This window comes from Panthera onca, chromosome C2 (assembly GCF_046562875.1).
Source record: "Panthera onca isolate mPanOnc1 chromosome C2, mPanOnc1 haplotype 2, whole genome shotgun sequence".
NCBI classification, from domain to species: domain Eukaryota; kingdom Metazoa; phylum Chordata; class Mammalia; order Carnivora; family Felidae; genus Panthera; species Panthera onca.
This window is the reverse complement of record NC_138347.1, coordinates 122,357,838-122,381,467: the sequence shown is the minus strand read 5'-3', so window position 1 is coordinate 122,381,467 and position 23,630 is coordinate 122,357,838. Positions and strand designations below refer to the sequence as shown.

At 44.9% G+C, this 23,630-nt stretch overlaps 1 protein-coding gene across 5 annotated transcripts in view; it reads left to right on the top strand.

Annotated features, from left to right (window-relative positions):
- PXYLP1 (2-phosphoxylose phosphatase 1) overlaps positions 1-23,630 on the top strand; it is a 78,020-nt gene that overhangs the window by 13,961 nt on the left and 40,429 nt on the right. For 2 of the 5 annotated variants that reach the window (XM_060638800.3, XM_060638801.3), the window contains exons 2-3: positions 5,157-5,279; positions 22,131-22,262. In XM_060638800.3, the coding sequence (XP_060494783.1) occupies positions 22,184-22,262 (79 nt within the window). In that variant the 5' untranslated portion in view covers positions 5,157-5,279; positions 22,131-22,183. Of the gene's footprint in view, positions 1-5,156; positions 5,280-12,409; positions 12,540-20,490; positions 20,582-22,130; positions 22,263-23,630 lie in introns of those variants that run through there. The other 3 variants (XM_060638804.3, XM_060638802.3, XM_060638803.3) reach the window with 3 other exon arrangements.

Genomic DNA, 23,630 nt, shown 5'->3' with positions numbered 1-23,630 from the left:
TGCTAAGGGCAAAAAGCAACCTTAGCTTAACAGTGGCCTCACCTCCAGGATCCTGTAAGTCTACGTTAACATATAAAAATTTCCTTGGAAACTTGCTTTATCTCTGCTCCCCAAGATACATGTTAGCAGTCATCCTCCAAGCACATGGCCCACTGATATGCATCTAAAGGGTCTCATGACTAGGGTTTTACTAGACAGTAGTAAAGGACCTTTTCCTAACAGCTAGCCTCTTAAGGTCCTTGAAACCTTGCTTCCAAAATTCCTTAGAGACTTATGCTATCCCTAACCCTCTCTTAATCCCAGTACAGCTCTTCCAACCCATAGGCCCTATCCCCATGCTTTACTAAAACCTCCTGTTTGCACCGAAGAGGATTCAAGAATTCTTTCTTAACCATTCACTCCGAACCCCACCATTTCCACATCACTGCCACTTGCACACTCTCTCTCATTCATTTTTCACTTGGCAGAATCTGGAGGTTTGTCCACATCCACACCTAAGCCCATCTCTTTCTCCTTTCCCCTCCCTTCCCTTCTTTTTTTAAAATATTTTATTTTTAAGTAATCTCTATACCCAACGTGGTGCTCAAATTCACAACCCCAAGATCAAGAGTCACATGCTCTACCAACTGAGCCTGTCAGGTGCCCCCCTCTTTCTTTTTAAAGGCTAAATCCCGTTCCATTATATGAACAAACTGTAATTTTCCAACCACTTCCCTCTGGGGTACATTTCAGTTTTCAAATTTTTATATTTATTCTTATTGCTGCTTTATACACATGAATTAGCATTTTTGGGGATTAGATATCCAGAATCCAAATTCCTGGGGCAAAAGGTATGTGTGTTTACTGTTTTAATGAAACCACAGTTCTTCTTCACAAATACTGTTCCACTTAACCCTCTTACCGACAGTGTGTGAAAGAATGTATCCCCACCCCCCACCCCCCCCCCCACCCATTGGGACTAACATCCACTAGAGACGGATGATCTTTTTATTTTTTTGCCAATCTGAAGGGTGAGACATACGATGTCATTTTTAAATTTGTATTTCTTTCCATCCAGCTTTTCCAAGCATATACATACACACATTTAAAAAAAAAAATTGGGTCGTGCAGGGCATGGCTCTGTATCCTTTTTTAGTTTTTCACATTAAGTCACATTAAAATGTTCACATTTTCTGGGTCATTGCATGGTCTTCAAAAGCTCACTTGTTCAGGGGTGCTATTTCACTGAACAGTGCAGATGACCTGGAATGTTCTTTATCTTAGTTTATTTAAGTCCTTAATCTCCAGCAGCCTGGGGAATGACAAGTAATAGAAAAGAAGGGAAAGCAGAAGGAGCACCTTCTGTGGGGGATTGTGGGATCTGCCCAGGAAATGAAGCAAATTAAAATCTGAATTAGATGTTTGCTCAGGGGCTCATCCCTTAGGCATTTGGCAGGGAGGTGCCTAAAGTAAATATCACCATGAGCTCTTGTTTTATAGGGACATTGAATACTATCTGTTAAATATTAAGAAGCTTCACCTGTTTCGTGTGCTCCATTAAAAGTGCACAGCTTTGTTTGTTGTTGTTGTTTTGGATAAGGAGATTATGATGCTCCCAGAGCATCTCACATCGGCGGAAACATCCGGGAGGCAGGGTGGTGTGAGGGACATGGTGTTGAACTGTCAAGTCTGAAGAGTTGGCTTCAGATTCCGGCTCTTCCCCCGACAGCTGTGTGTAAACCTGAAGAAGACACTCAGACCAGTTCCCGGGGGGTCTGTGTGGTGTGAATGACCACGGTGTGAGTGGCTTTGGACAGCCTGATGGAGGGTAGGCTAGTAGTTAGAGGCCAATTCTAGCTCAGTATTATTGAGAACAATAAAAATGAGCACCGTCTAATAGCAGGATGGTATCATAAAAAATAAATATTTGGTCTTTGCCCCCCAGTTCAGGGCACACAGCTCCTGGAACACGGAATCTCCAGAGTGCTAAGAGTATCTTTTAGGTGCTAATGACTGCTGGTCTGGGGGTCAGGAGAGGGGGTTAGATAAGCTTCTGGATGGGAGCAGGTTGCCTGAAAGGCCAAAGCACCATTAGAGGTTTGGACTTTAAGCCCCACCAATGGCCTATGATTTAGTCCGTCATAGATGAAAGGAGACCTCTATAAAAACCTCTAAACAGCGGGGATTTAGAGAGCTTCCGGGTTGGCAGCACATCCGCGTGCTAGGAGGGCAGCATGCCCGGAGAGAGCATGGAAGCCCTGCGCCCTGGCCCCACACCTTGCCCTGTGCATTCCTTCCATTTGGCTGTTCCTGAGTTGTATCCTTTATATAATAAATCTATGGTGACAGCAAGTAAAATGTTCTCCAGTTTTGTGAGCTGTTGTAGCAAATTATTGAACCTGAAAGGGGGAAGGGTTGTGGGAGGCCCCACCTCTGACTTTGTAACTAGATTAGACAAAAGTGGGTAATTTGGGGACCCTGTGCTTGTAACTGGCATCTGAAGTGGGGGCAGTCTTTGGAACTGAGTCCTTCAACCTGCGGAGTCCAACACTAATTTGGGATAGTCGGTGTCAGAATTGAATTGTAGGACACCCAGCTGGTGTCCACAGAGTTGGAGAATTGGTTGGTGTGGGGAAAAAAAAAACAACAACAACAACGTTTGGTGTCAGAAGTATTGTGAGTCAAAACAGCTGAGCTGTATATGTTACCAGTCTCCAGAAATGTTCTGACACACAGTCAGCCAGGTCTGTGCTAGGCTTTGTCCACCAGAGGCACGCTTGTGAACAGACAGACCCTATCGCTGCCGTAGGGTGGTTTGTAGTGAGTCCCAGGAGACAGCCAGCCAGCTTTTCAGTGTAGTTGTTTGATTATGTACTAATAGTCCCGGAGAGTGTCCTGAAGGAGAGATACAGAATGACTTGAGAGTGTCAGACAGGACCCTGATCTAGACAGGGGAGTTCAAGGGCAGCTTCCCTGAGAAAATGATCTTTGAGCTGGGGTCCGAAGGCTGATGGTGAGTTAGCTATGTGGGAAAGGTGGAAGGGCAGAGGAGAGATAGCAGCTTGCTGGCTGGGGAAAGGCAGAAAGGATGGATTGCCGGTGACTGTAGTGAGCCTCTCCTCTGCACATTCATCTGTCCATTCAGCCATCCAGCAGACATTGATTGATTACCTGGGCCAGGTACTGTTTTTGGTACTGAGGACAGAAGAGTAGGGAGCAAGACAAAGTCTCTGGCCTCATCACTACTGCTGCGTAAGAAATCATCCCCAAATTTGGTGACTTAAAACAGCCATCATTTCACTGTTATCCTCATGGTCTGGAGGTGGACAGGGCCAGCTTGTGTTTCTCACGCGGGTCTCTCACAGTTATGCAGGCAGTGGGTGGTCTAGAATCATCCAGATATTCCCTGACTCACATGTCTGATGCCTGGGCTGGGAAGCCTCAGTGGCTGCCTGGGTGTCCCTGTCTCCGGGTGGGCTCTCACATGGTCGCTTCAGGCCTCTAAAGCAAATGGTCCAAGAGAGAGCAAGCCAGATAGAATCTCATGGACTTTCCTGACCTGGTCTTAGAGGTCACACAGCATCATTTCTGTCCCATTCTATTCACTAAGGTAGTCCTGAAGCCTGATAAGGGGAGCTAGAACTCCCTCTTGATGGGAGATGTGACAGAAAACTTGTAGATGTGCTCCAGAACCACCACACCCTCACCTTCTGCTCCTCCTAGCTTCTTATCCTTGGCTTTAAACCTACCCACCTGCCTCAGCTCACCAGCGTCCTCCAGAGAAGGCAGTCTTATGGCCTGCATCCTGGCTCCAGCATGCCCCTTGGGGGTCCCACCTTCTTCCCCTGCCCCAAATAGCTCCAGAAAGGAGAGTTTTCTTCATCTCCTTTCTTGGTGGGGGATGGGGTGGGGGGTGGTTGGTGCCTTTTGTGGACTCGAACCCCAGGCATCTACCCAGCTGACCCACCTCCTAATTGGGTCATCAGAGGACATGCATGGACACAGGCACCAAATCCCCAAGGAGCAAGGCTGTTTTGTGGGGCTCAGAGATGGCCAGGATGACTGGTAGTCGTACCAGTGAGCCCGGACTGACAGTGAGCCTTGTAGGCCTTGGGCAGGGTTTGATCAGCATCCTAAGAGCATTATGGGAAACTGCTAAATGGCCAGAGTTTTGTTGACCACCTTCCAGGAGGATTATAGAAGACAGTCCTATGATCTCACTTACACGCGGAATCTTAAAAAAAAATGAGGTCATAGATATAGACAATAGATTAATGGTTGCCAGGTGGGGGTGGGGCTGGACAAAATGGGTGAAGGAGGTCCAGAGGTACAAAATACCAGTTATAAAATAATTAAGTCATGGAGACATAATGTACAGCATGGTGACTATAGTTAGTAATACTATATTGTGTATTTGAAAGTTGCTAAGAGTAGATCTTAAAAGTTCTCGTATAAGAACAAAATTGAACTATGTATGGTGATGAATATTAACTATGGTGAGGAATGTTAACTAGGCTTATTGTGGTGATCATTTTGCAAAACATACAAGTATTAAATCATTATGTTGTGCATCTGAAACTAATATAATGCTATATGTAAATTATACCTCAGTGAAAAGAAGACAGACCTCTGGGAAGACAAGATTTTGCATTATGTCTTTAAGTTAATGTTAGAATTATTTATTACAAAGGACTTTCAGTATGTTCCTAGTTTCAGAAAAGGAAGCATAGATCTCCATCCTGATTAAACGAGTTATAATAACACCAATGATATGGCAGTCTGTGGTCAGTTATCATAAGGTAGGTGGGCAGAGCCAATCTTCCGTAGCCAACAGAGTTCACAACACTGTCAGCTGAACAGAGTTTACAGCAAACATAACTACCATTATGATGTCCTGTAACACCCAACAAATAGTGCAACAGTTAACAATCAATAGTGCCCAAGTAATAAAACAGCAAACCTTGGAAGATGACTATTAAAACAAATCTCTAAATGTTACAGGATAGGTCTTTGCTCTCTTTAGTAGACATACTCAGAAACTCAATGTAGAAACTTATTTTAATGATGATAATACAGAATAAGTATTGGTTCATTTAGCTTACGTTTGTGGAAACTGATACGTAAACAGAAGTCATCTATTTATTTGTTTTTTGTTTGTTTGTTTGTTTATTTTATAGAACCCCTAGTGATTTACAGGTAAGTATGGCCTGCTCTGGAAAACTTAAAAGGACCTACCATCCTCCGAATGACATCTTTGTTGCAAGACCTCTACTTGTCTCAGCTTCAAGTTAGGTTTCAAGGTAAGTACCATATTCCAGATGACAGAGTGGTTTTAAGATGTAAATGACCAGGTCTCTCCCGAAAATGTTGCTTGATGATAAGTTTATGGGGCTAACCCCAACCTGCACATTTATTTTTTTTTTCTTTTTCCAACCTGCACATTTAAAAATTCCTAGAAAACTCTTGCTTTGAGAGAAAAAAAAAAAGATTTTATTGGTATATTTTCAGATGGTAGCAGACCAAAAATGGGAAGGAATTAACCATTATTGAGCTATTATTGATAGGGTTTTGGAGTGGCGGTAGGGTCCGGAGCGTATGGCCAAGAAAGAAGTATTAAGATGTCTTTGGCTCAAAAAGGTGATTTTATTAAAGCATGGGGATGGGACCTGTGGGCAGGAAGAGCTGCCCCAGGACTGTGAAGAGAGACTGAGGTGGTAAAGTTAAAGGAAGTTTCCAAAGGGACCTTGATATGGTAAAGAAGATTCATGGATACTGGAGGCCTAGCTATTGTCAAGCGAAGGTTGTTTTTCCCCCTAGCAAAGTATTAACATGAAGACAGTAGGGAGTTCCTGGAGAAATGTCTTACTCTGCCAGCCTCAAGTATTTGTCAGTGGGCTGCAGGTTATAAGGAAATTTAATTTTATCTGCCATTTCCTTCTGCCTTTGTTTCCCACATCATTATGGTGTTTTATGTATATTGGTTTAATCTTATTCAAAAGCCTATATATACAGATAAGTATTAGTGTTAAGCTACTGTAACGAATTCCCAAAGTTCAGTGGCTTAACACAATAGATTATTTTTCCTTTATAAAAACAGTCCAGTTTGGCTCCAAGATGGCAGTATTAAGGATGGGGGTTCATGAAAGTGGTGGGACCTCTGCTCCACCCAGAAATTTGGGGACCCAGGCTAGCGGAATCCCCGCCTTCTATAATATGTTGTTCCTAAGTGTTTTTTCCTCTTTTCTTTGGATTACTTTATTTTTTTCTTTAATACTGCACATTTCTGTTTATTCAGTATCAAGTCCTATCCTATCTTCTTTCCTTTCCAGTTGTGTTGAGATATGATTGACATATAACATCGTATTAAGGTGTACAACATAATGATTTGATATATGTATATATGTATGTGAAATGATCACCACAAGTTTGGTTAACATCCATCTCCTCAACTATTTATAAGTTTTTTTCTTGTGATGAGAACTTTAAAGGTTTACTCTTTCTGGGGTACCTAGGTGGCTTAGCCATTTGAGCGTCTGACTCTTGATTTCGGCTCAGGTCATGATCTCAGGGTCGTGGGATTGAACCCCGCATGGGGCTCCCCACTGAGCATGGAGTCTGTTTAAGATTCTCTCTCCCTCTCCCTCTGTGCCTCTTCCTCACTTGTGCAAACTTGCGCTCTCTCTCAAATAAATAAAAATGAAAAAAAAAAAAAAACAAGAAAAAAGATTTACTCTTTCAGCAACTTTCAGGTATACAATAGAATATTGTTAATTATAGTCACCATGCTATCCATTACATCCCCAGGACTTATATATCTTGTAATCAGGAGTTTGGACCTTTTGTTCACCTTCACCCATTTCCCCTACCCCATCCCCTGCCTCTGATAACCACCAAACTGTTCTGTTTCTATGAGTTTGGTTTTTTTTAGATTCCACATATAAGTGAAAACATAATGCTTTTAAGGTCCAGCCATGTTGTTGCATATGATAGGATTTCCTTCTTTTTTTGATGACTGAATAATACGCCATTAATCTTTTGCACATTTTCTTTATCTGTCAATGGACACTTAAGTTGTTGCCACGTCTTAGCTATTGTAAAAAATGCTGCTATGAACGTGGGGTACAGATATCTCTTCAAGATGCTGATTTGGTTCCTTCAGATATATACCCAGAAGTGGGATTGTTAGATCATATGGTAGTTCTATTTTTAATTTTTGGAGAGACCGCTATACATTTTTCTCCAGTGGCTGTGCCAATTTACATTCCCACCAATGGTGCACAATAGTTCCCTTTTCTCCACATCCTTGCCAGCACTTAGTATCTCTTGTAAAATAGCCATTGTTTTGGTAATAGCCATTCCAACAGGTGCAAAGTGATATCTCATTGTGGTTTTGAATTGTATTTTGTATTTCTCTGTAGATTAGTAATGTGGAGCATCTTTTCATGTACCTGTTGGCCATTTGTACATCTTCCTTGGAGAAATGTTCATTCAATTCCTCTGCACATTGGTTTAATTATTTTTTTGCTATCAAGTTGTATGAGTTCTTTATATATTTTGGATATTGATCCTTTATCTGATACATGATTAGCAAATATTTTCTCCCATTCCATAGGTTGCCTTTTCATTTTGTTGACTATTTCTTCTGCTCTGCAGAAGCTTCTTAGTTTGATGTAGTCCCACTTGGTTATTTTTGCTTTTGTTGTCTTTGCTTTTAGTGTCAAATCCAAAAAGTTATTGCCAAGACTGGTGTCAAGGAGCTTACCCCCTGTGTTTTCTTCTAGGAGTTTTATGGTTTCAGGTCTTACATTTAAGTATTTAATCCGTTTTGACTTGATTTTTGTGGATAGTATAAGATAGGGGGTTCCATTTCCTTCTATTCCATGTGGCTGTCCAGTTTTTCCAACACCATTTATTGGAGACACTGCCCTTTCTCCATTGTATATTCTTGGTTCCTTTGTCATAAGTTAATGGACTATATATGCATGGGTTTATTTCTGGTATCTCTATTCTGTTCCATTGGTCTCTGTGTCTGTTTTTATGCTAATACCATACTGTTTTGATTACTGTAGTTTTTGATATAGTTTAATGTCAGGAAGTGTGATCCTTCCAGCTTTGTTCTTCTTTCTCAAGAGTGCTTTATTTGGTTGTTTTGTTTGTTTTTTGTGGTTACATACAAATTTTAGGGTTGTATTTCCTATTTTTGTGAAAAATGTTATTGAACTTTGACTCTGTACATTGCTTTGAATAGTATGGCTATTTGAACAGTATTCATTCAGCTGATCATCACAGAACATCTTTCCGTTTATTTGTGTCTTCTTTAGATTTTTCCATCAGTGTCTTAGTTTGCAGTATACAGGTCTTTCATCTTGCTAGTTAAATTTATTCCTAGGTATTTTATTCTTTTTGATGCAATTATAAACAGGGTTGTTTTCTTAATTTCTCTCTCTGAGAATTTGTTGTTAGTGTATAGAAATGCAACTAATTTTTGTATATTGATTTTGTGTCCTGCAACTTTACTGAATTCACTTCTTAGCTTTGACAGCTTTTTGGTGGACTCTTTAGGTTGTTGATATATATATATACATATATATATATATGTTTATATATATATATGTTTATATATATATATATATATGTTTATATATATATATGTTTATATATATATATATATATATGTTTATATATATATATATGTTTATATATATATATATATATATATATATATATATATATATATATCCTGCAAATAGACACCGTATTATTTCTTGCATCCTAATTTGGACGTCTTTTATTTCATCTTCTTACCTAATTGCTCTGTGAAGGGCTTCCAGTACTATGTTGAATAAAAGTGTGAGAGTGGGTGTCCTTTTCTTGTTCCTGATCTTAGAGGAAAAGCTCTCAGCTTTTCACTATTGTGTATGATGAGTACCATTGACTTTGAGGTTTATGTTTAATTACACCTTTAACCTAAGCCAAATCAAAGTTTTGGAGCTTGTAACAGCGTTAGTCTCTACTCCATTGGAAGGGAGCTTGGACCAGATAGCAATTCAGCTTTCTTCCCGAGCTAAATGCCTGTGATTCTGTGTGACAGTGTTCTTAGCTCTGTTATTGTAGAGTTTGTAAGTGCAAAGGAGCTCCCTAAAAAAGGTTGAGAGCTTATTTTGAGATATGGACCAGAGAATCCTTGGGTCTCAGGTACATGAAGGGCTCCTAGAGGTCACTCACATCAGCCCCCCCCCCCCCACACACACACACAGCATTGCCAGCAGGTGGCTGCCCACACTTGACCCCCTCCTTGAGCAGGAGGGCTCATTCTGTACTGATACTGATGCTGCCAAACCCCCTCTGGACTGTCAGCAGTTTTCTAAAACATATTTCAAGGGCATGGAGTTCCTGCCCTTGGCAATGGCAGTGATTGTCTACAAGGGACCTGGCACTCCATGCCTCATCATGATCAAGTCACGGAATGAGCCGGCAGTGAGCCCAGGGTTTAGTCAAAGCTCTGTCAGTAAGCGTGCTTCTAGCCTGAAAAAAAGCCCTCCTTGGGCAAAACCCCTTGATCTGTGGCATGCATCAGTGCTCTCACTCACGAGTCTGTCCAGAACAAAATCCTGTTTCTGTGTAGTATTGTTAACACAGACAACACAGCTTTCAGAAAGCAGAAGTGGCCTTGGCAACCTCCATTTCCAGGTGTGCCTGATTCACGTTGCACAGCTGTGATTCTCAGGCCCTTGTAAGCCCTTTTTATTTTCTGCCTGTGAAATTTGGCTTTCACCACGCAAACCTTCATTGTAGGCTTGTATTTCTAGTTTTTCAGCCTTGCCTATTTAATGTTCTGTGCTTTCCTTGACATTTTAACAAACTTTTAATTGACACAGTTTGCTTGCAAAATAAAAAAGAATCAGCTAGCTGTATTTTTAACGTGGCTTTGTGATGAGTAAATCATGCCAACTGCATGTTCTCCCTTTTTTTGTTGAGGTACTTATAGTTGCTCTTGACATTCTAACGTAAGAATATGCCAATTTCAGATGTCGCTACTTCTGCAACTTGAGGAGAAGCAAAGCAGTGAAGTTGGATGGAACACAGGCTTCTCCTACAATGTCAGAAAGAGATCACTGGGGAGTACATAAGATTGAAAATCCTGGCTTGATGAATTAGTTATTTCAATCTGTTCTGGTCCCGAGAAATGATCAGGCACCTTGACAAGTTTATCCTTTTAGAGCTGGAAAAAAACCTCAAAGGAGAGAGTGGCAGGAACATGTAGTTCAGAAATGGTGGAGGGGGTGGGGGGCGGAAGCCTTTAATATTTCAAGGATTAAAAACACTAACTCTGCAGATGATCTGCCTCAAATCCTTTCTGGGAAGAAATGGTAGGTAGATAATTCATGTTGTATATTTGAACACATGTAAAATAGGGAATAAAAGGTCTTGATGCTGGAACAGGCACCACAGTCAGCAGGCTGAGGGATGCCGCTCTGCCATGTGTCACTGCCGAATTGCACCTGAGCAAGCCAGCGCTGATGTTTCTTAAACATCTAATTATGACTGTATGTGCTTTGATTGCTAGATCTGAAAAGTGCCAGTACTGTCATTATTTTTTAGAATAATTGTGTGTATTGTCAAATCTTCTCCAACGGTGGGTTTTTGCAGACAACCCCTTGCTCCCTCGTTCCTAACAGAACTCTGATTCTGTGCCTGCCTCCACCCTCTCCCTTCCTCTGTGGGCCTCTAGCAGGAGGTGAATCCCAGGTGTTTTCACTTACTTGCTGTGGCCCATTGCTGGAGCCCGTGATGGGTTTTTGCATGGGCTCCTGACACTATTCTTCAATGAGACATTAGGAGAAATCCACTGGGGGGTTTCTGGGAAAGCTTTCCTTGCTTCTAGTAGAAATGTGCAAGATTGTCCCTTCTGCCTCTTCAGATTGCCAAGTGTGGTGGTGATGGCTGTGAGTGTGGCCACCATCTCAAAACCCCTGGAGGAAGTCATCCTAGGGACAGGACAAAGACAGAGGATGGCATAGAGTCCAGACAGGGACAGGTTCTGGCTTCCTGATGATGCTTTTGGGGTTGCTGAATTAACTAACCTTGGAGCTGCTATTCCTCAACTATGTTTCATTATGTGAGAATATGGATGAGTCCCTTTGCATTAGCTAGCCTTTTTTTCTTACCTGCAGCCAAGCCATCTTCAAAGATGCATAAGCAGTTTTTTTTAAGCTTTTTTTTAAGTTTATTTATTTATTTTGAGAGAGAGAGAGCAAGCGAGGGAGGGGCAGAGAGAAAGGGAGAGGGAGAATCCCAAGTAGGCTTTGCACTGTCAGTGCAGAGTCCGACATGGGGCTCAATCTCTCAAACTGTGAGAGCATGACCTGAGCTGAAATCAGGAGTATGATACTTAACCAGCTGAGTTACCCAGGTGCCCCCAAAGATGCATAATTTAAGATAAAATAAAAAATAAAACTCAAAAAGAACAAAGGTTATCATAGCCATGATTCATTTATATCATATCTAAGAGTGACATTCTTAAAGTTTATTTATTTATTTTGAGAGAGAAAGAGAAAGAGCAGGGAAGGGGCAGAAAGAGAGAGGGAGAGAGAGAATTCTAAGGAGGTTCCATGCGGCTAGCATAGAGCCCAATGTGGGGCTCAAACCCACAAACCGTGAGTGAGATCATGTAAGAGTGACATTCTTAAATATGTGATGAGCTTTTTCTGTCTAATGCAATTTGTTATGAATGTGTGTGTGCGTGTTCATCATTACCTACAGAAGGAGCCCCCAAGAAGAGGACCAATGTCATTTAGTGCTGGTGGCAAGTTCTAGTTAGGATATTGGCTTGGCTGCTTTAACAGAGGTGAAACAACAGTGATTTTAGAAGGTTGTGAGATTATTTATTCTCTCCCAAAGCAGTTTGGGCTGACAGGCAGTCAGGGAAATGGGTAGCCTGCCCAGTGAGGTCATCCAGGGTTCTTCTGTGTTATCCACTAGGATGTTATCTCCATGCGCATCAAGAAAGCTGGCTTACCACCCCACCAGTGATTCAGAGCATGGGAAATGGTGGAAGAAGGAAGGTCAGAATGAGATAGGACCGATAGCCTCCTTTTGACCCAGAATTGCACGTAATACTTGTAAGCATAAGTCATTGGCCAAGTTGATCATATGACAACAGCTAGTTGCAAGGGATTCTGGGAAATAGTATCCCTAGCTGAATGGCCATGTATCCAGCTAAAACGTAGAGGATTCCATTAGTAAGAAAAAAGAGCAAATAGACACCTGAGAACAGTTAGAAGTGTCTGCCACATAGTGTGTCCTCTACAGTGGAGAGGGAGAGCGTAATGAGGACAAAGCGCTGGGTGTCACTCTCTGTGAAGTAAGGATTTGAGTCACAGGTCCAGTCTCCCTAAGCAGCCTGGAGCCGTGTGCCGGTCCTGACCTGGCCTCTCTTCTGGTCAACCAAGGGACTTGAATCAGTGATGTTTAAAACCTCTTCAAGCTCTGACCTTCTATGGCATGGTCCTGCAGGCATTCTAGTTATAGAGCTGGGGCAGAGACAAAGTGGAAGTAGAGTGAGTACTTCATATGTGGGTGGCAGGTATTAAAACCATACAAGAAGTCACTGCTAACTTATTGAGCACTTATCAGGAGCCAGGTACTGTGCTGGGTCCCTTACACCTGTTAACCTCGTTAGCCCTGACACAACCTGTGAGCTGGAGCCTATGGTTGTTTCCATTTCATAGATGGGGAAACTGTGGCTCAGTAAGGGTGTGAGAAAGGCTCTAGACCTAGCCAACCGATCCCTGAGCCCCCATGCTTAACTACATGTTGTGGGAAGGGCTGGGACATGAGGTGGGATTTGTGGGGTGTGACCAGATCATAGTGAACCCTGCAAGTAGGGTTAAAGAGGCTTGGGCCTGATGCTACCCTTCATCAGGGCCAGGCTTGGGATTGATCTGCAGCATTGATTGGCGTCCCCACCGTTACCCCATAGCCAGGGGATGGCTGTTGCCACGTGCGTCACATCTGGGCATGATCTCTCACTACCCCAGGGTAAAAGAAAGGCTGTTCTTTAGGAGGAGAGTACCTGGTAAGAGATGATCCCCAGGAGGGTCAGCTTTGGGTCAGAGTGCAGGATGAGGCACACCACTTGCCTAACAGGCGTCCTTTAAGGTGTTTGCCCCTGTGAGTCGAGCTGAGCCTGTGGCCTGCTCCTGTCCTGTATTCCCAAAGGCGGCCGGTGCCAGGAAGGCACAGAACCTGGCCCTAGAAAGTGAGAGCGGTCCGTGAAATTGGCCTGTCCTTTAAGCTGGCACTGATTAGTGGCGTGGATTCTGGGATCATGCTCCTCCTGCTCCGGCCTGGAAATTAGTGGCTTTGTGCCCAAAGGGAGTTCCAGAGAGGGAGTGGGCATCAGTGCATGTATTGTCTTGGTGGTGGGACTCCTTGGGGTCATCAGATAGGCTGGTCTGGGTAGGGGGAGTGAGACCCTTGCAGCCCACCTGCCTGTGGGTGCCAGCCAGAGGTGAGGACTCCCTGGCCCGGCCCCATGGGGCCTCTGGGCAGCCAGATTTCCTTGGGCATAGCAGCCTCACTCAAGGTGCAGCTGTTGGGTGGTGCCTGGACTAACCCACCTCCCTTCTCTGGCTCTTGACACTCAGTACAAACAGTGCAAACCTTCCCGTTGCCCCCCAGCAGCCAGTACAGTTTTACTTAGTGCTTTTTCTTTGGTTCATTCTGTTTCCTCAAATGCAATTATAAACACACCAGCTCCAATCTGCTTTTCAAGACTGAGCCCTAGGGGCGCCTGGGTGGCTCAGTCAGTTCAGCATCCGACTTCAGCTTAGGTCATGATCTCATGGTTCGTGAGTTCGGGCCCCACGTTCGGCTCTGTGCTGACAGCTCAGAGCCTGGAACCTGCTTCAGATTCTGTGTCTCCCTCTCTCTCTGCTCCCCCCACCCCACCCCGCCTCACCCCGTGCATGCACGCTCTCTCTCTCTCCCCCTTTCTCTCCCTCCCTCTCTCTCTCTCTCTCTCTCTCTCTCTCTCACTCAAGAATAAACATTTTAAGAAAATAAAAAAAAAGACTGAGCTCTGGCTGAGCCTCTTCCAGAAATCCTATCCGCTCCCTTTAGGTCTACGTGGTTCTCCTCCTCTCTCCACTCCCACTTCCCCCTGATGGCACCGGTTTCATATGGTGTAATGGTCTTTTTACTCATTGGTCCACTGACCAGTCTGTGAGCTTCCTTCCTTTCTTTTTTTTTTTTTAACTTTTAATTTCAAACATACACAAAAGCAGAGAGGATCATATAGTACATCCTCAAGAATCCCTTACCCAGCTCCAAGAGTTGTCAGCATGTTGCCAATCTTGATTTATTAAGTCCTCCTCAACCTGCTCCCACCCTGAATATTTTAAAGCAGTTCCTAGGTCTTGTATCATTTTTCCATATATACTTCTGGACCTTTTAGCTGTGAGCTTCAGGATGACAGTACTGTGTCCTGTATCCTGTGTCCTGTGTCCACAGCACTGTGGATGATGCCTGACACATATTGGCTCTTGAGAAATAATGTTGTTTTGAGTCGACTAATTGGGTGAATGAATTGGCTTCAGCCCCTAGAACTGAGCATGCATTCTGGATGCTGGAATTTGAATAACAGAATGTGAATAGTTGCTAGGAGCCCACAGCTTCCTTGGTGCCTGTCCTGCTGCCTGGGGTTTCCAGGAGTTTCTGAAATCTGTCTGTTATTTATGAGACTTTAAGGTTGGTTTATTCTTAGTCAAGCATCTTTGATTTTGCAATGAAACTCTACTTTGAGGTGACATGGGGTAGAGAGGACTATTAAGATGTAGTTTTTACCTTTGCTTGGTTCATATTTAGTTCACAATTATAGCCTTGGGGTTTGATTTTTTTTTTAATTATAATACCATATTTACTTGGGCCAAAGTGATTAAGACCAAAAAAACAAAGTATAGAATACATCTAAAGCATTTTCTTTAATAACATCTTTCTATTCCTGGTAATGGTATTTTAACTACGCAAATAAGAGATAATTGAATACACATTTTTCTTTCAAGCAGTTGTGGTCATGTTTAAAACCCTGAATTCTGTACACTTTGAAGGGAACCCTGAGACCAGAGTCACTAGATGTGGCATTTCTCACTCTTACGAGGTAGAAAATCAGGCCAGGGTTTGGGTTTTTGGAAATCTCTGGTGGTAGAATGGTAGTTTGTAAAAATGCCTTTGACATGTTCCTTTTTACTTTTAAATTCAGAAACAGTATTTACCACAATATTATGGGAAGTGCCTATTGACTAGTCCTTTTTTCAAAATTATATTCTAAAATATTTTCTTTCACCATTCAAATCTGTTGTAAAGTTAAATTAAAGTTGGCTGGGTTTTCTGTTTGCTTTATTTTTTGCTGTTTCATCAGGAATTCAGAGTAATAATTCTGTTTCTGGATTTAAGATATTTTTACCATGTGGTTTTAGCGCAGGGAATAAGGCTGTGCCCAGTAGACAGCTGATGACTATGTAACTTATATGAAACATAAAACAGTTGTTTCTACAGAAGTATTTATAGGAGTTGGATTTGGTCACCATGCCATATTGAGTCTAGAGTGTCTTTTCCTTGGAAGGTAGGGGGTGGGACTTGAGGATGTCTGAGGACAAGGAGATGTGGATGCCGTGCTGAAGTAGGTCATGAGCCAGCATCTCATCCTGCTGCTGTAGAAGTGAATCTTTCCATGCACTTTATTTTCTGGGCTGTGAGTGAGCAGGCTGTGAGGTTTCTGCCATGGACCCAGAGACCTGGCTTTCACTTGGCATGACTTGGACAAGTCTGATGGAGTGTCTGGGGGAGCCACAGTATACCCCAGGAGTGTGCGCGCACACAGCCCCCACGGAAGGAATACGCAGGAACATGCCTGGAGGGAACCACGGATTGTGTGACTTCCTGAGCGGCTGTGTGAGCCTCCTCCCTGCAGATAGAAAAGAGAATGGGTTCTCTGGAGAATGGGCCAGAGCTCAGGCCACAGAGACAGAGCCCATTGGCTGGTAATCTTCATCTTCTTAGGATGGGGCCCAACAGAAGCTGACATAGATGTTCCAGGCTGGAAAACCTGTGGCGGGGGGCGGGGGGACACCACAGATGAGTCAGCTGGAGGGAAGGCTTGTCATGGTGGAGGAGTCAGGAACGGGGCTGCAGACGTGGCCGACTGCTCTGATGGCTGGGGCTGGTGAGTAGGGAAGTGGCCAGTGGCCAGTGGCCAGGATTTGGAAGAGGAACCACAGCACGGGGCAGAAACAGCAGCTCAGGGGAAAAGGCAAGTCTTTGTGTTTAGATAATGATGCAAGGATTCCTCCAAAGCTGGGCAGTCAAACACAGCATGTGCCTACTGCTGCTGCTGTGTGTATGTTTGCTCCTCACTGCCTTCCCGCTCTTACCCTTATTCCCAATCTTATTAACATCGGGATCCTCGACTCGGAGAAACAAAGTTAGTTGTCAAAGAGACACACAGAAGGTAAGCGGCAGAGGAGGGAATTGACCCAGATCTGCAGGTCATTGGAGCCTCCTTTTTGCCTCTCCATCATGACTCCTCTCAACTGAGGAAGTGTCCTCCCTGAAGGCAACTTTTCTCTGAACCATGCGCTCGGGGGCCCACATGGCACCTGCACGTGGGTACACACACACACACACACACACACACACACACACACACACATTGGGGTCCTAGCTCTAGCTGCAAACACATTTGTCTTCAAATCCATGTGAATTTTAGATACCATGTTTCTGTAACCATTTTAAAAAATGAATAAAGGGGTGCCTGGGCGACTTAGTTAAGCGTCCCAACATCGGCTCAGGTCATGGTCTTCTACCCACGTGGGGCTCTGTGCTGACAGCTCAGGGCCTGGAGCTCATTTCGGATTCTGGGTCTCCCTCTCTCTCTGCCCCTCCTCTGCTTGCTCTCTCTCTCTCTCTCTCTCAAAAATAAATATTTTAAAAAACCTAATAAAAATTGAGAACAAAGCATGACCTTCCTCTCCAAGTTTTCTAGGAAAATAAGCCCCAGAAGAAGGCATGTGTTCTTCCTGGGGCTGGATGTTGCCACCCCTTCCCTCCAGGCTGTGTGCACAACCCCCCGGGGCGGTGATCACACCAGGCCTGTCCCCAGCACAAGTGGAAGTAATGGAAGTAATGTGGAAGTAATACCACATCCCTGGCATTTGCATTTGGTGGTGGTGCCATAGGAGAGTCAGAGAGGGAGGGTGCAGAAATCCTGAGAGCATTCGGGGGGAAAGCGAGGGTATTCCCAGATTGAGGCCCATGTCATCAAATGGAAAAGCTACAGATATGTAGAGAATGTCAGTAGCCTAAAAACTAGAAGCAGTCAGGCAGTTACACAATCCCTGCCATCTGGTTAACGCGACACATCCTCAGTATTTTAAATCTGGAACTAAATATAGACCTTTCTGAAAAAGCACGCAGCATATTGAGGAATGTAGGCAAGTGGAGCTTTGCGTGTGCTTCCTGCAGATGACGATATGGAGCTCTAGAGCCTGGCTTAGAAATCCCTAGGAAAGACGCAAGGCATTTCTTCTTTGTCGTATCAATTAGCTTTCGTTTTGTATCAAGTCCCAAAACGGAGTGGCTTAAAACAGCAACCATTAAATTTGCTTTTGATCTGTGGGTTGGCCATGCAGTCTTTAGTCTATGCTGACTTTCTTCGTATCCATCTGCTGGTGGCATGGCCAGGCTGGCCTTGCTCACATGTGTGGTGATGGGCAGGCTGGTTGTTTGAAAAGAACCTCAGCGGGGACCCCTTGCTTTGGTTCCATGTGGTCTCTCACGGCCTCCAGGAAGACAGCTGGTAGCCGGGTGTCTTTCCATGGTGGCCACAGTGTTCCAGGAGCAGCAAAGGAGGACAGGCCCCAGTGCATAAGTACTTCTCAAGCCTCTTCTTATAGCTGTTACTGTTGTCTCCACTGGCTGAAGTAAATACCTTGTCCAAGCCTAGAGTCCATGTGGGAGGAAACGACACAGGCCATGGATACAGAAAAGCGTGAACAAATTGGGGACTATCACTACTACAGATCCACCATGCTCTAAGCCTGAGATTTAACTCCTTTGGTAGTGGTTGTTTCCACCTAATACCCACCAGAAGACAGCTCTGAACAGTATTGTGGTTCATCCTCATGTAAAAAAGGCAGTGTCAGGTAAAACCGTAGGTGGAGTACTGGTGGCCTCACCTGCCAGAAAGTGTGGTGGAAAATCCGCTGAGAGGCTGGAAGCAGCAAGTAGTTGAAGGGCCAGACCTGGCCCAGCACAAGAAGAAAGACCCTCGCCTCCCATACCCAAATGCAGAGCAACCAAGTGGCAGATCTGGTCTCTGAGGTACTGAAGCAAGACGTACCCCCAGGCTCAGAAGTCAGAGGTGGGTGATTTCCCAGAGCAGCAAGGTTGTTTCCCAGGCTCAGAGTGAGAGAGAGGACAAAGTCAGCATTTGAGCAGGAGCTACAGAAGGAGGGATGTGGACGAGAACGGGTGAACGTTGAGTACTCACCTACGTGGAGGAACCAACGAAACAGGTGAGGGAACTATTCCTGTTACCTAGGAGGAGGGAAGAAGTGGCAAAGTGAACTGAGAGAAAGATGAGATAGTAATGCTAATAACAACCATTGTCCTTTGAATGTCTGTCACATACCGGGGATTGTGCGTAGTCTTTCCTGAGGGAATTAGTCCTGAGTCACAGATGAGGAAACTGAGTCCTAGAGAGGTTAAAGAACTGGCCTATGTCACTAAGATGAGTGTTCTGGCCCAGGTGTGTCTGACTCCCCAGGGCTGTGCCTGTCTTTCAGCACCATGCTGCTGGTGGGGTGCACAAGAAAGAACATCTTTAGGGGGACCTCAGTGGCTCAGTCGGTTGGGCATCTGACTCTTGATTTCAGCTCAGGTTATGATCTCACAGTTCATGGGTTCACGCCCTGCATCAGGCTCTGCACTGATAGCACAGAGCCTGCTTGGGGTTCTCTCTCTCTCTCTCTCTCTCTCTCTCTCTCTGCACCGCCCCCCCCCCCAACAAACAAACAAACTTAAGAAGATATAAAGAACATTTTTAGGCAGCAAGGACCGTAGAGCCCTCTTAACAGTAGAGCTCAGAAACACCCCAAAGGCCATCTCCCAGGCAGGAACACTGGAAGATGTTCATGTAAAGGAAAAGATGGTGGCCTCAGAAGGTGTCATGGTAACAGAAGGGGGAGGAGGGCATAAAGAAAAGCTCCAGCGTATTTATTGTCAGGGGTACAGAGATACCCCACAGGAGACATTTGCTCCGAACTTCCTCCTCATTTTGTGGTCTAATCTCCACCCACACATCCCACTCACCTTCCCCAATCAGAAGGATCACCTTATAAGAAGGTCATTGATAAAATGGAATAAATTGAATCAGGAATGACTGAGGTAAGGAGAGGGCTTTGAAACCCACAGGCTGTTTAACAAGGAGCTGCCAGCTGTTTTCGAGTATCTAAGAAGCCAGCACATGCCAAGAGTCAACTTGTTCTGTGTTGATCCACAGCTTGCAGCTAGAATCAGTGTGCAGACCTATTGGGAGACACTACAACAAGTAAAAACAAACTGTAGAGGCACAGAGATCTTGTTTGTATCTTGTCGCCATGATTTAATAACGTGTGCTGTTGATTGGGTTTTCTGCCTGCGTGTTAGAAGCACACACATCTGCCCTGCAGAGAGTAAAGGAGGTCATGTCAAGGGCCCCACATGGTGGCTGGTCCCCATTGTGCTCTGTGAATGGAAACCTAGGGAATGATGGTTGTGAGCAGTTAGAAGTTCCTCGTTCCAGGGCGCCTGGATGGCTCAGTCCATTAAGCATCTGACTTCGGCTCAGGTCATGATCTCAAGGTTTGTGAGTTCGAGCCCCATGTCGGGCTCACTGCTGCCAGTGCAGAGCCTGCTTCAGATCCTCTGTCCACCTCTCTCTGCCCCTGCCCCCTCACGTGCTCTCTCTTTTAAAAATAATTTTTTTTTTTTTTAAAGAAGTTCCTGGTCTCTGGGGAAGCAGAGCAAAGTTAGAAGGCTGCCAAGGGGCTCATACCTAGGTTGCAAGGGTGGCTGAGGGAGCATTGTTATTCTGCCCACGTAGGGTATATTTTGAAAACACTGTGGCCAGTGTTTGTAGGTGAATGTTGTCGCCTTCCATGCTCATCCCCTGGGGAGCTGGGCCAGGCAGTAGAGGCTATCTAGGGTGGAGGGCAGAAACCTTGACTCCGATTTTCCTTAGGTTGTTTTCCTATGGGGAGGTTTACTGTTGAACGATCAGCTGAGCATTACCAAAGACACCCCCCGAGGTCAAGGTGGCCCAGAGCCACCCAGGCTTAACACTTTGTTTCTGGGATTGGGGTTTATCAGCATCAAGGGTTCACCCTCCTTGTTGCCACAGAAAGGAATACCTGTAGTGCTATAGTCCAATGGACCCAGGTTCTGTCTCCTACTGTGACCTCACCCTCCTTGGGGGTTCAGTGCAGAAGTCATTGCCTCTCACCAAGCACAGATTCTGCTGAGCTGCTTTCAGATCCACGCGTGTCTTTTCAGACCCTCTCAGGTAGAGTTTATGAGGAGTTTGAATTTTGGAAACAGAGAACATTTATTTGGGGTCCCAAATACATTAAATCTGGGGTGGGATCAGCCAGGGTAGTATGCTGTTTTAGCCATGATGCTAAACTTGTGAGTCTAATGAGTCCCCTCCAAGGCAGGGAGGGGGTGTCCCCAGGAGGCGTTGCAGGTCATTTTGGGACGCTAGGCACTGGCCCTTGGTTAGGGGTGGTGACTAAAGGGACAGAAGCAGTGCTTATTTGAAGGTCTAAGGTTGGGACCTGTTTGTTAACAGAGATGCTGGTTGTCAAAGTACAGGCTCACTTGTGAGGTGCAAATGTATTTTTGTTAGTCTTTTAGCAAATGTTCTCTTTTTGTAGAAAGTCTGACAAATCTCTTTAAAGGAGTGGTTCCCAAAATCCCCTGCAGGGCCTTGCTGGGGTTAGGGGCTGGGAGATAAGGGACTCCAGCGCTCTGGATCATACTTCATTCCCTACCAATACACTTTTTTAAAAAAATAGGTGAGATGAGATAAAATTCACATACCATCCAGTTCACCCAGAGTGCACAATTCAATAGCTTTTAGTTTGTGTTATTCGCAAGGGTATGCAACCCTCCCCACATCAGTAAATGAGTTTTGTCTGGTTGCGTCTCTTGGGGCTCTGAAGGAGATTGTATCCGAAAGAGGAAAAGATGCCGCCACTAAGAGAAGGTTTGAAATTTTTGTTGTCCTCTTACTGTACCACGTTGAATCTTTTCTGAGGAGAGTGTGGTTTTCAAGTTCTATCTGGAACCCCAGAGAGAATCAGGAGATAAACTGAATGTCTAAGACTGATGGGTTACCACCTAGAGCCAGCATTCACTTTTCTCACCAGTGCCCATCATTCACCATTTTTTTAACGCCCTTTTGCACTGCTGTGACGTGGTTAGAGGAAATAAGAATGGGTGGAATGGGGCTTTGGGAAGACCAGTGGACGTCGCTGAAATAGGGTCACCGGTCCAGATGCGAAGAGGCCTTTGATTAGCAGATGGAGCTATGAGTGTAGGGACGAGTCCTCTGGCACACTCCAGCCATCCCCAAAGGCATTACTGCGGGACGTGTGACAGTGACTGGCATTCAGGTTAAGGATTACAATTTTAAAAAGACCAGGATCATATTAGCCCAATATTCACCAAAAAAGGTTGAAGATGTAGAAGTTGGTTGTCAGCATTGGGTGAGTACGTGCTGGTCAGTAAACACTTGTCTGTCTGGCACACTGTAAGTGCTCGATAAATTTCCTTACCTTTTTCTTTGGAAAGGTCATGCTGGAAAGTATCTCATTTTCTTTTGATGTCAGATCAATGAAGCGTTCACGAATTGGTTTCCTCCTCTTAACGTGAAGGGATCATTCTCGGCTGCTCTTACTTGGGGGCAAAGACGTAATCAACAGTGGGCTATTGTTCTCTGACTAGGGTTCCCGCTTCCCTGCTGGAGGACTGGGCTAATTGGATTATTTTCAGTTGACAAACTTGGTTTTCCACCTCAGAACACATGTTTATTGCCTCTGTTTTATTCACAGGATGTGTTCCCCATTGGAGGTGAAACCATGAAAGGAAAACAGAACGAATAATAATGCTTTTCCGCAATCGCTTCTTGCTGCTGCTGGCCCTGGCTGCCCTGCTGGCCTTTGTGAGCCTCAGCCTGCAGTTCTGTGAGTATCGCCTGGTGTCACTGGGTCGTGGTAGGGGAGGGGGCTTCATTCTGAAATAGAGGGCCCTTGTGGGGAGCAAACAAGTAGGCCCCAAAGCCTTTGTTTTTCAAATGAACAATGCAGTTTAAAACAAATGAGTCTTTTTATTGTTGGTACTGATGGTGAATGGTTGTGAGTACAAATCCCAAACTGCAGAGCATTGTCCTGAGTGTCTTTTTTGGCCATAAGGAACTAGAGTGCTCACTAGGCCTCATGATACGTCTTTGGCTTTTGCACAGATAACTAAATTGCCCAGTTATTCTGCCTTGGATTCCCAAGGCAGAGACACTGAGTGGCCCGGCTTGAGCAGGGATATTTGGCTGCTGGTTGGTTCTTTGAGCCTCGGGTGTCTGTTTTATGTTCGGTGAACTGTGGGGCTGCCGTTGTTGGAGAGGGTGGGGGAATTAGGTACCAAACTCTGTCTCCTGGGGCAGCAAGGACCATGCATGGGAAGTCTTGTGTGGTGAGGAAGAGCAGGGCCGATGAAGTCAGTCCACAGACCTCACCGCCCAACACTTTGTCCTTCACGGGGAGCCTGTGCTCAGGCTGGGCCCTAAATCTGTGCACCCCACTGCTCCCCAAGAGTGGCCATCCTCTAACAGAGATCCAGCCCTGGCACGTCCTTGGTTGGAACCCCTCAGCTGTGGCCAGTGGTGTCTGGGAGGCTCTTTGCCCTCTAGGCTCCACCTCCACCCGGCACCCCCCCTGCCCCCCCCCCCCGCCCCGCCCTTGATCTCTGTGCTGTAGCAGTGCTGAGTTACTTGGCATTCTCTACATGTTTACTCTGTTCTCTGTGCCCAGATCCCATCAGCCCCTCTGTCTGGAGTGCCATCCTCCTCACCTCCCTCCCATCCTTTTCTCCACATGGTTCATTCAGTCCTTTTCTCCTCTAGGAACCTTCCATAACCCCCTCACCCCTAACTTGGTCTGGTGCTTCTTTGATGCACATCCAGGATGCCCTAAACCTGTTCCCCTCCTTACATTAACCATGTAGTATTCTAATGCTCAGTTCTTGTGTCTCTTCCTTCAACAAGACTGTCTGTTCAGGGGCACCTGGGTGGCTCAGTCGGTTAAGTGTCTGACTCTTGGTTTCGGCTCAGGTCATGATCCCATGGTTTGTGAGTTCGAGGCCCAAGTTGGGCTCTGCACTGACAGCTCAGACCCTGCTTGGAATTCTCTGTCTCCTTTTCTCTCCACCCCATCCCTGCTTGTGCATGTGTGTTTTTTTTTTTTTTTTTTTGGCTTGTTCATAACCTGTGCGTGTTCTCTCTCTGAAAAATAAACTTTAAAATATATATGTATAAAACTCTGTGTTCTCTGAGAGCAGGG